The sequence below is a fragment of the Amia ocellicauda genome, chromosome 13 (assembly GCF_036373705.1).
Source record: "Amia ocellicauda isolate fAmiCal2 chromosome 13, fAmiCal2.hap1, whole genome shotgun sequence".
Classification (NCBI taxonomy): domain Eukaryota; kingdom Metazoa; phylum Chordata; class Actinopteri; order Amiiformes; family Amiidae; genus Amia; species Amia ocellicauda.
Genome location: NC_089862.1, coordinates 35411486 through 35422742, shown reverse-complemented (window position 1 = coordinate 35422742; position 11257 = coordinate 35411486). Strand labels below are relative to the sequence as shown.

Below are 11257 nucleotides of genomic sequence, written 5' to 3'. Positions count from 1 at the left end.
TGTCAACTACTGTCCATGTGATAGAGATGCCTTTTATAAGGAGGATCTCTGATGTTGTGTGAACCACACATTGTGTCTTCAGATGACCGATTTATTCCACATGGGAGATATGCACATTAGGAACCGATGTCTGACCTACAGAATCTACAATACATTGTGAAACAGCTCAAATGGTGTCCGCAGTAGCATATATTCTTGTATTGATACTTTAATTTATCATGTACTTTTGGTGGAGATGTCAAAATAATTAAATAAATAGAATAAGAGCCATGAAGTAAGAATAAGTCCATTGCCCTTCTATTAAGACTGACTAAGGGAGAGATTTGTAGAATGTGCAATGTTTATGTTAAGATTCAACAGAAATATATGTAAACTGAATTTGTTAAAATAACAGATTTTGCTAACTTTTGTATACTATATGTAACAACAGGAATTACTGAAAAAGAAAGTGACAACTAAAGATTGACTTTTGTATTCTGTAACAAGCAACACAATGTATGTATTATGTAGGTTGTAACTGGGGTTTGACCTTTATGATCTGTGGCAGGATAAAAACATATTTTGAGATGCACTGTAAAGCTCCAGGAAATGGCAAGTGGCATATTCAGAAAGGTGTAGTTATGACATAATTGTTTGTCTGACCAAGTAAAGAAAAATACATTCTTATCCCCTGATTATTGGAATACCTCACTGCACATACATATACACCTCGTAGTTGGCAGACTGGGATGGATGGGAGCTGAAAAAGCAGCACCAGACCACCTGCCCCTCAGGAGGAAGAAATTATTGTTACTGGCAAACACGATTCTTTTGGCTTCTTTCCACTTCCCTCTATTGCCAACAGGTGGGACTGAAGAACCGATATAAGTGTTTTACAGTAACTGTATAATGTTTTATATTAATACTAGCATTAGAAATAATAGCATGTATACAGACCTAGCAAATTGGATGTATTAAGATGGCAAAAGCCAACAAGGCATGTCAAGGGTACATCCTCTACAAGTTCCTCTCTTCCACTTCAGTTTTTTCAATGAGGAGAAGAACCCACGGATGTACAGCCCACAGGTTTCTGCCACTTTGCTGAGTGTCTGTTTGTGGATTTCTGGTTCTTCTCTCAAAGCTGAAGATGTTACCTCATTGTCCATCTTTAAAAAAAACTGTGAGATTGGGCAGTTTGTATGCCATAACAGGAAAACACCTGCTCCATGATGACCCCCCCCTCCCTCCGAAAGAACAGCCTACTAACTGGCACTTTCTGGAACTTGTGATTGGATAATAATCCCAGTACCCTACATCATTTTCCCTTTAAAACCATACTCATTTCTGCCAAGAATTAAGTTTCACTACGAGGTTGCCCCCCACACGTGATTAGTCTGAGATCGTTACATAAATATATTTAACCTGTGTGCTTTTAAGACTTAAATTGTTCACTGGGCTCTTCATGAATGAATGCCTTCCATTAAGTTGTGTCATTAAAAAGCTGGGAAATTGAAATACAAGGCTGCAACAAAACCAGACACATTTTTGGAGACACATCATGGTCAACATTTGGTCCCATTTCTTTCAAAAGTATAGAAGACAAGGGATGTAATACTTTAAATTTGCATGTAATTGGAACTACAGAGGCTTCTATTCATACCAAGAATTGATTTCACTACTGAGGTCTAAAGTCCAGATCAGTGGTTTATATATAACTCTACCCACTTGCCTCAAGGTAAAAAAAAAAAAAAAAAAGTGTTCAATGCATAGTACCAGTGCTTACTTATGGCTGTGAGCCCTGGTCACTGAATACCAATGTTACAGAAACTGGATAACAAAGGAGCATGGAATGATGCATGTTTGGAATTAAAAAAAAAGTTCCAAGGACAAACTAAAATGAGACAATTAAAAGTAACAATTATACTGACTTGGACACACCGCAAGAATGAAGCAAAGATGAACAGAGTAAGCCAATGAATGGATCAAGAGATGGGAAAAAGACCTGAAGATGAAATCATAACCATTGCAGGCATCATATGGAAAAGCTGTAGATCGAAGTGGAAACCTCTGGGAGGCCTTCCTCCAGCAGTGGATTGCGATGGGCTGATGAGTGTATGTAATAAAATCAGTAGAGCCCACATCTCTCAGCAAGTCATTTTATTAGAAACTAACCAAGTACAAAATTGAACTGATTTCAAAACAAAAGGAGAGACTTCACAAGCATTTCACAAAGTGGTCTGCTCTACAGATAGCAATTGGTAGTCACAGGTCAGTGGATTTCTGCAGCTAGCACATCACTGCTTGCCATTGCCGTTGATGGGACGGTTCTTGTGCGCATCAGACTCCAGGAAGGCCTTTAATTTAGGGCGAGAATTCAGCCGCTCCACATAGCTCTTCAAAGTTGGAAGCTTATCCAGGCAGGTGGGGGCCAGAACCAGGTGATTTCTCAGCACATCCAGGAGGTTGTAGTCAGCAAAAGAAATCTATGAGAAACCGCATTCACAGCATTAATACCAGCAGCAAGGATCCTTTCACCCAGGTTGAATTGCAACAAAACCTCCAATGTGGTTTAACTGGAAGTCCTATACTGGCCTTCCAGGATATATTACACCCAAAAAATGAACATGCCGACTGCCTAAGAGCAGAAGAGCAGCAAGACAACTTACCTTATCGCCTACTACAAAGCCTCCCTTATTGTTTAACAGGATCTTCTCAAACTTGGCAAGGTCATCAGGCAGGTCCTTGATATACTTGTCTTTACCAGTGTCCTACAAGAACCAAAAGGGGTAAACCAGTTACTAAAAGTCAGAACCTTCATACAAATGGTCAAAGTTGAGAACTCAAGCAGAGATGGTATCTAGAAGGGGAACAAAATAAGTTTGGAAGTGGAAAATTAAAGCTTACATATGTGGGAATGTGCAGACCATTAAAGTGCCAGCTAAATGATCAAGATTGCCAACAATGGGTAGGACACTCACAAACCAAGTAGTGCAGTTGAATAGATCAATTAGATGTCAGTTACACAAGGAGTCGGCAATAGATGGAGGTGTTTGGGAAGTTCCAGAATCTGATCAGGCTGGTCTTTAAGCATTGTCAAGACCATACCCAAGGGCCAGAGGATCTTACAGTTCTCCCCTGTTGGACTGTGGCCCTTGGTGGTAGGATTACAAAAACATTGCCTGTACCCACAAGACTACTAGGGAACGAACATTAAGGCTTTGTGGCGATACTTACATACTCCTGGTAGATCAGTTTGACATATTTGAGTCGGAGGTCATGAACGCCATCATTCACCATATCAATGAGAGCCTTCTCCTCGTCATTCTTTCCATAAAGTCCTGAACAAGGAGAAGAACCAGATCAATTCTCTAAGACAAAATAAACCATCCCTACACATTGGGCAGAGGGGAAAGAATGGGCAAAACATACCATGTTTACGTCCCAGATATCTCAGTATAGCATTGGACTGGTAAAGGGTGAACCCTCCATCTTGAAATTTCGGCAACTGGCCAAACACCTAGAATATAAGAATGGACAGGAGGGAGGTGGTCTTAACACATTGGGTTTACTGGTTAGGCAGAGTTCATCATACGCTTTAAACCAAGAGCTTTAGAGTGGAAACCCCAACAAGACAGTCTATATGTGGTACAATTCATGTGGTATTGGGGTGTATATACAGATCCAGGATGTATTAGAGTAGAAAATTAAGTAGAAAGCCCATCAGTAATGAAAATGGTACCAAGGCGTAGACCAAATCAAGCTTTTAAGTTTACTATAAGTTGCAATTCCAAACTTAAACCTGTTTACAGGATATAGTAGCCTCAGTAAAGTGCAGTTGGGTTCAAGTTTAGAATGTGCTTTTATTGCTTGTGCAGAGGAAAACCAAAGTATAAATCATGGTTCTCAACTCACACAGCTTGCTTTCAGATCTCCCTTGGTCCACATTTCAAAGTTCACTTCATTCTCCTTCCAGTCCAGGCCTTGATCTGCCAGGAGACTCCTCATGGCCTCACCGAGCCCTGCCAACACAGAAGGCATATTGTAGAAAAACCCAATAACTACACCACCTTCAAGCATGCAAGTGTAATGGTTTAAAAATGCACCCTTCATTACAAGTTTTAACAAGCATTACAGCATTCCTCTGGGGCAATGTCCCCTAGCATCACCAATGTAAAAAATAGTGCAATGCCTTCCCTATACATTTTGGCTTCCATTGTGCTCTACAAATAGAGATGCGTGTAGTCAAGATGGATAAGTAGATGCAAAAGCAATGATGTTCATTTATTTATACATTAGGCTAAGCAAGGAAGTAATACAGACGCCTGCAATACTTAGTCAATTAAGTTTATAGAAACAGATTCAACGTACCTCGAACAGGGAAGTACGTGAGGGTGTAGGACGACACTGAAATAAGAGGAACAGAAACATTAGTGAGCAGAGAATTGAACATTGAGCTGCAGGAGGCAATTTGCTGTAGCATCAGTACAGGTCAGTGTACACGAGAGACTGAAAAACCAGCCAGCAACCCGTTGTCCGCAATGAAGTTTAAGCAATTTGTGAAATCTAGGCTAATTTCACAAAAAACAACATTCATGTGGCATTTCTAGGACACAGGATTACAACACAGGATTTCACTTTGTAACCTCAGATGCAAGGACAAGTCTAAAAGTTGCCAAAACAATTGCCCAAGGCACCAAAGACAAATTAACTTTAACCTAATTGTGCAGATTTCCTTGGGTCCCATTTTAAATCCCAGATTAGGTCAGAGCTTGTATTGCAACTGGTCTGAATGGCTTTCCAACCAGGCGGCTAGTCCAAGAAGCGAAACGGATTATTCACCGTAACGGATTCGCAGACATGCAATCTAGATAAACCCTTGAATAACAGGTGGCACCTGGTTACCTGCAAGTGGCTTCAAACCTACAGTGGGAAAATACTCTATCCCTGCAACAACTTGGTTATACACTTAAAATTGATGCAGTTTCACAGACGCCCTCGATTTAAGTTATGCACGAACACTTCCTTACGTCTAAAGAAAGTTCAAAAATGAACATGCATATATATGCATATATATATATTTATTAAGAGTCTGAATAGAAATTATGAATGCAAAAGAGCATTACAATTCCCCATTAACTGGCTGTGTTAATTAAATCAAAACAGCGGCGAGCACAACTTACTTCTCGTTTTCGACCGCAGTTAATCAGCCGCAGCAGCAGGACAGAGGGAGTGAGCGCGATCAGCACACGCCGCCTTTATAGTCTCTGCTTACTTGGCATTTTGCTGAGTCATACTGACTTCACTACCCAAAAAGGGAGGAGAATAAGACTGAAAAAGAAATACGAGCAATTAAGCTTGGCTACAGGTTACTGCACGGATTGGTCGGCTATGTACTCAACGCATATTTCATATCGAGTTGTGTATTGTAAATGATTGCACTATGGAACACAGCTACTTGTCGGTCTTTGGAAAAACATGTATATACAATTGGAAAAGCTGTCTGTAATATTGTATATACACAGTCACAAAGTGCATTTAATTATACATTTCCTACAGTGAATGTGGTGTATTTAAAACAAAAAATGAATTAATTTTCCGAATGCTCAATTAGAATGCACAATCAGAATGTTCAACTCACATTCTAATTCTCGGAGCGCTTTAGCTCTAAAGATGTTGAGATTTGTGTCTTGACCACATCCTTGCAGGAGGCAGTTTTAAAACACTTAAAGTGACATCAATCGTAAAGTAACCATTACACCATTTCTCTATTCCACTACACCAGTGGTTCTCAATCCTGGTTCTGGAGGACATTCTACCCTGCTGATTTTTGTTCCAATAGAGCTCTAAATTACTTAATTGAACCCTTAATTGAAATAATACTTTCCTAAATCAGAGACATTTAACTTTTTAATTAGTAGGGGTTTTAAGAAATGTATAACATTCTATAAGGAACTTATATTATCAAGTAAATAACCTTAGGTAACATTTTGATGATCACCGATGCATTTCTCTATGATATTCGTCTCCATCACTTCCAACCCCCTGGTCCCCAGATACGTCTCAGTCCTGAAGGTGTTCTAACGATGATGCAGCTCTTCTGGGGATCTGGTTACGCCAGATGTATTGTGTAATTTCTATGGAGACCTTTCACTTGAATTGCGTGCTCTTAGCTCTTGGGGAGTGAACAATATGGCAGTGGCAATATGCCTGTTCTGAAAACAAAATCCCAAAGAAGCGTTGTCAAGGAAATCTAGAAAGATGTTATTGTCAGACTTGTTTATCTAGTTTTCTTTGGCCCGAGTGAAATGTGATACTGGTTACAAACAAAGGGACCGGGCCCAGCACACACCAGCAAATAAAGGAGACCATTCTTAATTATTAAATAGTAATAATAAGAACACTAAGAATGCATGGAAATTCATTTTATTTTGTAAGTGGCCATAGATTATTTCCATAGGTCCAAACCCAGGAACATCACACAGGAATCTTAATACAAAAGGCTATGAAGTTGAATGACTTAGCTCTTTTGCTTTCCTTTGTGTTTTTAGGTTTGTTCTCTACTGTGTTGAGTGGTGCATTTTTTCTCATTGGAAGTTAGGAGTGAAGAAAATTTAATTTAAAGTAGAATTGATGGTAATTATATCTTATATTTAAAAGCAGTTAAGAAAAATATAGACTACTATGACTTTTATATCAAGAAATCATATAGGTTCATTACAATGAACGCCATGCGGCAAAACAATACAAAGCACTGAAGAAAGTACAATACTGAATGTATATAGTACTTTCTTAATGGTATGTCTATTTATAACCCTTTAATGTAATTTGTTAGACGATTCTGTGAATTTACCTTCACAGCACACAGGCCTTTTGGTATACATTTTACCATTGGTGGCTCAGTGATCATTTTCTTAAATTATTTTACACTCAGATTCAGAAGTGCACGGCATAAATACAAGACCACATGGCACACAACGGGCAGAAGAGAGGCACGTGATGTTTGCAAAGACCACTTCACATAGACAATATCCAATTCATGTTCATAGCTTAGAGGGAAAAACATGCATTTTGAGTGTTTCTTCTTTTGGATTTTGAGGCAGACAGGGAGGGACTCTCTGTGTCATGAATATTTTAGGTCAGAGTGCCTGCTGTGTGTGATGTAGGCATTTTTATTTTCTTTGAATGAAGAGAGACTTGAGTGCCATTTATATAACCCACCTTAAACAAACCTACTTCAGAAAATAATTAAATGACTTGAGTAATTGAGAGCTCCTGTTTGATCCAAAACCAGAAGGCACGGTGGCTGTCCCAGACCCGAGTCTGCCACCCATGATTTCAAAGATGAGCGGAGATGACTAGAGGAAAAGAGGACGAGAAATAGATGAGAGGGGAGATTAGAAATCAGATTAGGGTTAGTGAGTATGGTGGCTGTCAACAGAGTCAACACAATCTTGGGTTTAATCCTAAATAACTTTGCAGTAAATGGACAGCACCCTGTTAATAAAACGATTCTACCCAAGATTGGACTACGCAAATTGTGTTTCAAGGAATGCAAAAAGGGATGAACTTGTGCGTGTTCACAGAAGCTTAACTAAGACTATGCAGAGCCTCAGTCATCTGACCTGGTGTGAGCCCCCGCAGGCACCCGCAAGCACCAGCTCAGCCATGTGACAAGACCATCTGGAGACATTCCTACAGCAATGTGGCCGTGGCAGTAAGGATGGCATGGAAGTCAAATCAAAACGGAAAATAAGATATTATTTATTTACATGTGACCAGGGACACAAACCTATGCAACCAAAATAAAAAGACCCAAATGATGATTAAACTTACATTTTAACTATTGAGGATTCGGACTGCTGACCTTGCACAATCACAGCTGATGCAAGCTGTCTGTGTTGATGGTGACTATCTCCCTAACAAAACACTTTTGAACGATAATAATATATATTTTCAAATGTATATGAATTAAAAACATACTCAATTGCTTTCTTTACATGCTCTCCCTAATATCAGCTCTTTGCGTGGATGCATTTGGCATGTTCTACAAAGACCAGGCAATATGTCTTGCATTACAGACAATACGCTCAATCTAGGTCATTGCAATTCAAATGCCAGTAGATGGCGATACAAGTATTATGGCTCCTTTTTTCCTTCCCCTGCAGGACAGGACCATTGTGGTGCAGAGTTGTAGATCCGGTTCAGAGGTTACTGCTTTAAAATAATGTGGAGAAGAAATCGTTTAATGAGTTTCTCTTTAACCTGAGCCGGTGAACGGTGATCTCAATGTAAGGACATACGTTATTTGATGCTGTCAGATTGCGCTGCGTGTGAGATTATTTGTGCAGTTGCACAGTGTTGTGTATGAAGCCAGGATTGGAGTCCAAAGACTGAGTTTTGTAGCCTTTTTTAATGTTCTGTTTTGTTTATTGATTACTACTCGTAAAATAATTATCGATCAGACTTTTAATTGCTTTAATTAGCTAGTTTAATTTATTGGAGATGCAAAACATTCTAGATGCATTCTAGAACATTTCCATATTGGTCCATTAGGCTAGTTAAAGGACTCGTGTTATTCTATGTGGACAGTTTCAGGTGATATTAAATATGTGTTGTAATACAAAGGCTGGTATTTGATCTTTATAGAAATTGTTTTCCACTCTCCTATTTATAGTAAACTAATTCAGTGGTTCCCCATCCTGCCCCTGGAGGAGCCCGGACCCTGATGGTTTTTGTTCCAAACGAGCTCTCAATTACTTAATTTTACTTTTTAAATAGTTTTCTTTGTTATTGGTTCTTTAATAAGTTATGTATACCATTCTGTACTTAACTTAAACTGTTTAAAATAATTATAAGGCTCTGATTTAGGAAATAATTATTTCAATTGAGGGTTCAATTAAGTAAATGAGAGCTTGGTTAGAACAAAAACCAGCAGGTTGGGGGGTCCTCCAGGACCCGGGTTAGGAACCACTGACTAATTGTTGAAATGAAGCTTGAATAAGCTGTGAATGCACAACATCAGCAGTCTTGTCCACGTTTCACAGGTGCTTCCTGCAGCTGAAACAATGTAATGCGTCGCCCAGGGTGTGTCCTTCCAGCCCAGCGCAATGAGACCATGGTCAGAGCGGGCAGTTCTCGCAGGGGCGTGCCGGCGGTGCTGCTGCTGTGTCTTGGGGCTCTGCTTTGTGCCAACATCCTCATCTACCTGTACGTGGACTCGCTGTACCAGGACAGCCACCTGCACGAGCACCTGCATGGACTCTGCCCCCCCGGCCACTTCAAGCTCGGGCCCATGAAGAGCTGCATGGCCTGGCTGCAGTGTGACGCCCTGCACCAGGAAGTGCGCAAACTCAAGATGATTGGTCAAGGCGCGGTGAAACAGGTTACAGCCGAACTTCCTTCTCCCTCCTGCCACCACATCAACCTCCTGTACTTTTTAAGTTTCCTTTATTGACACATTTTGTCCTTCACCTACTGTATCCCTTACTCCCATAAGCAATTTCCTGCTCTGATCCCTCTTCAGGTTCCTCTTCTAGCAGCACATTCTGCTGTGCTGACAGTTTAAAATGTTCCTTTCTAATGAGGTGAGGGCAAGGGAATTAATGTAAGTGAAAAATGCAAATCATAGACAAATACAGCGCAGATCTATGACAAAGAAACTGCATCTGCACCTGTGTGTCACAGAGCCTGTGTAGCACTTTGCCAACTCGGTGAAAAGAAAGTGCACTTTCTTGCTATAATAGTTGCTTAAACCTCCCAGTCTGTAGAATTGGAACTAGAACCCCCTGGCAAGCAGAGAGGATATGAAGTTCAATTTGGCAGACTGTAACCATCTCCCCAAATGAAAGTATCATTACTGCAAGTTAGTAATTCTGTCAGAGGGAATGTCCTCAGTCTTCCTTCTAAAGCATTTCTTTTTATACCTTCATTCAAACCATATTTTCGGTTACACTGCAGGTCTTCCTGTCCGAGTGGAAGGGCCACAAGGTGGCGCTGTCCAAGCTGTCTTCTCTGGATTACCGTGAGGACTTTGTGCATGGGCTGGAGATGCTGCGCGCCCTGCAGAGCCCCCACACGGTCACGCTGATGGGCTTCTGCCTGGAGGACCACACCTTCATCACCGAGTACCACCCACTGGGCTCGCTGGTCAACCTCAATACCGTGCTGGAGCTGGAGAAGTACAGGAGTGTCAACAACTGGCAGACCCGCCTGCGGCTGGCGACTGAGTACGTGGCCACCCTGGCGTTCCTGCACAGCAGCCCGGCGGGCGTGAGGGTGATGTGCGACTCCAGTGACCTGGCCAAGACCCTGTCCCAGTACCTGCTGACCAATGACTTCCACCTGGTGGCCAACGACTTGGATGCGCTGCCGATGGTGGAGCGGCAGGCAGGTGGGCTGGTGAAATGTGGCCATCGGGAGTTGCTGGGCGACTTTGTGGCCCCCGAGCAGCGGTGGCCCCACGGGGAGGAGCTGCAGTTCACAGACCGGCTGATGCCCGGGTACGATGAGAAGACCGATATCTGGAAGATTCCCGAGGTGGTGAACTTCCTGCTGGGGCGGGTGCAGGGCAGCGACCAGGTGCACTTCCACCTGTTTGACATCCATGCCCAGTGCAAGAAGAGAGACCCCTCCCAGAGACCCTCGGCTCAGGAAGTTCTGCAACTGTACAGAACGGTGCTCGACACCATGATAAAGGACAACCCCACACCGGGCTCCAGGGACATGCTCTGATTAGTTTTTTACTCCACCACTATCTCTCATTAGGTCCGTTAAGTCCGTTCTTTAAGGGCTTCCTATAATAGTTCTGTCACAGCAGGTTCCGAACACAGAATTTCCTAAGAATATTCTAGATCAAAATGGACACACATTGACTGAGACAGGTAAGAGAGAGAGACACAATTCTGAGTGAGACGCTCATGGATATAATGTGGTAAAAAGAATAGTTTTTGTACCAGTTACTTTGCAGAGCTCAATAACAGGCAAACTCCCACACACTTATCAGCAGTTGGCAAGGTATAGGTGTAGGGTTGGCATTTGTTCGGCTCAAAGTCTGAAAGATTCTAGAGGTGTGACATGGGAGTTCAATTTGAATGGTCTGCACTAGGAATAAGGCACAGGGTTTGTTTAATGTACTAAAATAGATTTTTACAATCAGGAGTTTTGTGTTCAAATTACTATAAAATAAATGTACAGAATAAAACACAAACTTTATGAATGATGACTCTAGTCTTCATCAACACAATGCCACAATACCATGAGGATCACGCACGGTGTGGAA

The 11257-nt window shown here is 41.4% G+C and overlaps 2 protein-coding genes across 3 annotated transcripts; one reads left to right on the top strand and one right to left on the bottom strand.

Moving 5' to 3' along the window:
• Positions 1–2121: 2121 nt before the first annotated feature.
• On the bottom strand, positions 2122–5279 carry gstp1.2 (glutathione S-transferase pi 1.2). The gene is made up of 7 exons (XM_066720755.1): positions 5160–5279; positions 4348–4383; positions 3892–3998; positions 3409–3496; positions 3214–3317; positions 2646–2747; positions 2122–2462 (listed from the first exon to the last, which is right to left on the bottom strand). Coding segments are annotated over exons 1-7 (627 nt in total). The 5' UTR covers positions 5161–5279; the 3' UTR covers positions 2122–2273.
• Positions 5280–8165: 2886 nt separating this feature from the next.
• pomk (protein O-mannose kinase) lies at positions 8166–11197 on the top strand. Of its 2 annotated transcripts, none has more exons than XM_066720752.1 (3): positions 8166–8267; positions 9024–9361; positions 9937–11197. In XM_066720752.1, the coding sequence occupies exons 2-3, from the start codon at positions 9050–9052 to the stop codon at positions 10708–10710; spliced, it is 1086 nt and encodes a 361-aa protein (XP_066576849.1). In that variant the 5' UTR covers positions 8166–8267; positions 9024–9049; the 3' UTR covers positions 10711–11197. The 2 variants fall into 2 exon arrangements, with proteins under 2 accessions (XP_066576849.1, XP_066576850.1); XM_066720753.1 differs by having other exon boundaries at positions 8170–8309.
• Positions 11198–11257: the final 60 nt, after the last annotated feature.

Excerpts from the sequence above, each read along its gene's own strand:
- gstp1.2 (XM_066720755.1), bottom strand. Across the intron at positions 3,999-4,347 it reads CACGTACTTCCCTGTTCGAG|GGCTCGGTGAGGCCATGAGG; the intron begins GTACGTTGAATC and ends CTGTGTTGGCAG. Across the intron at positions 3,318-3,408 it reads ATATCTGGGACGTAAACATG|GACTTTATGGAAAGAATGAC; the intron begins GTATGTTTTGCC and ends CTCCTTGTTCAG.
- pomk (XM_066720752.1), top strand. The coding sequence starts at position 9,050 with ATGCGTCGCCCAGGGTGTGTCCTTCCAGCCCAGCGCAATGAGACCATG. Across the intron at positions 9,362-9,936 it reads GTCAAGGCGCGGTGAAACAG|GTCTTCCTGTCCGAGTGGAA; the intron begins GTTACAGCCGAA and ends GTTACACTGCAG.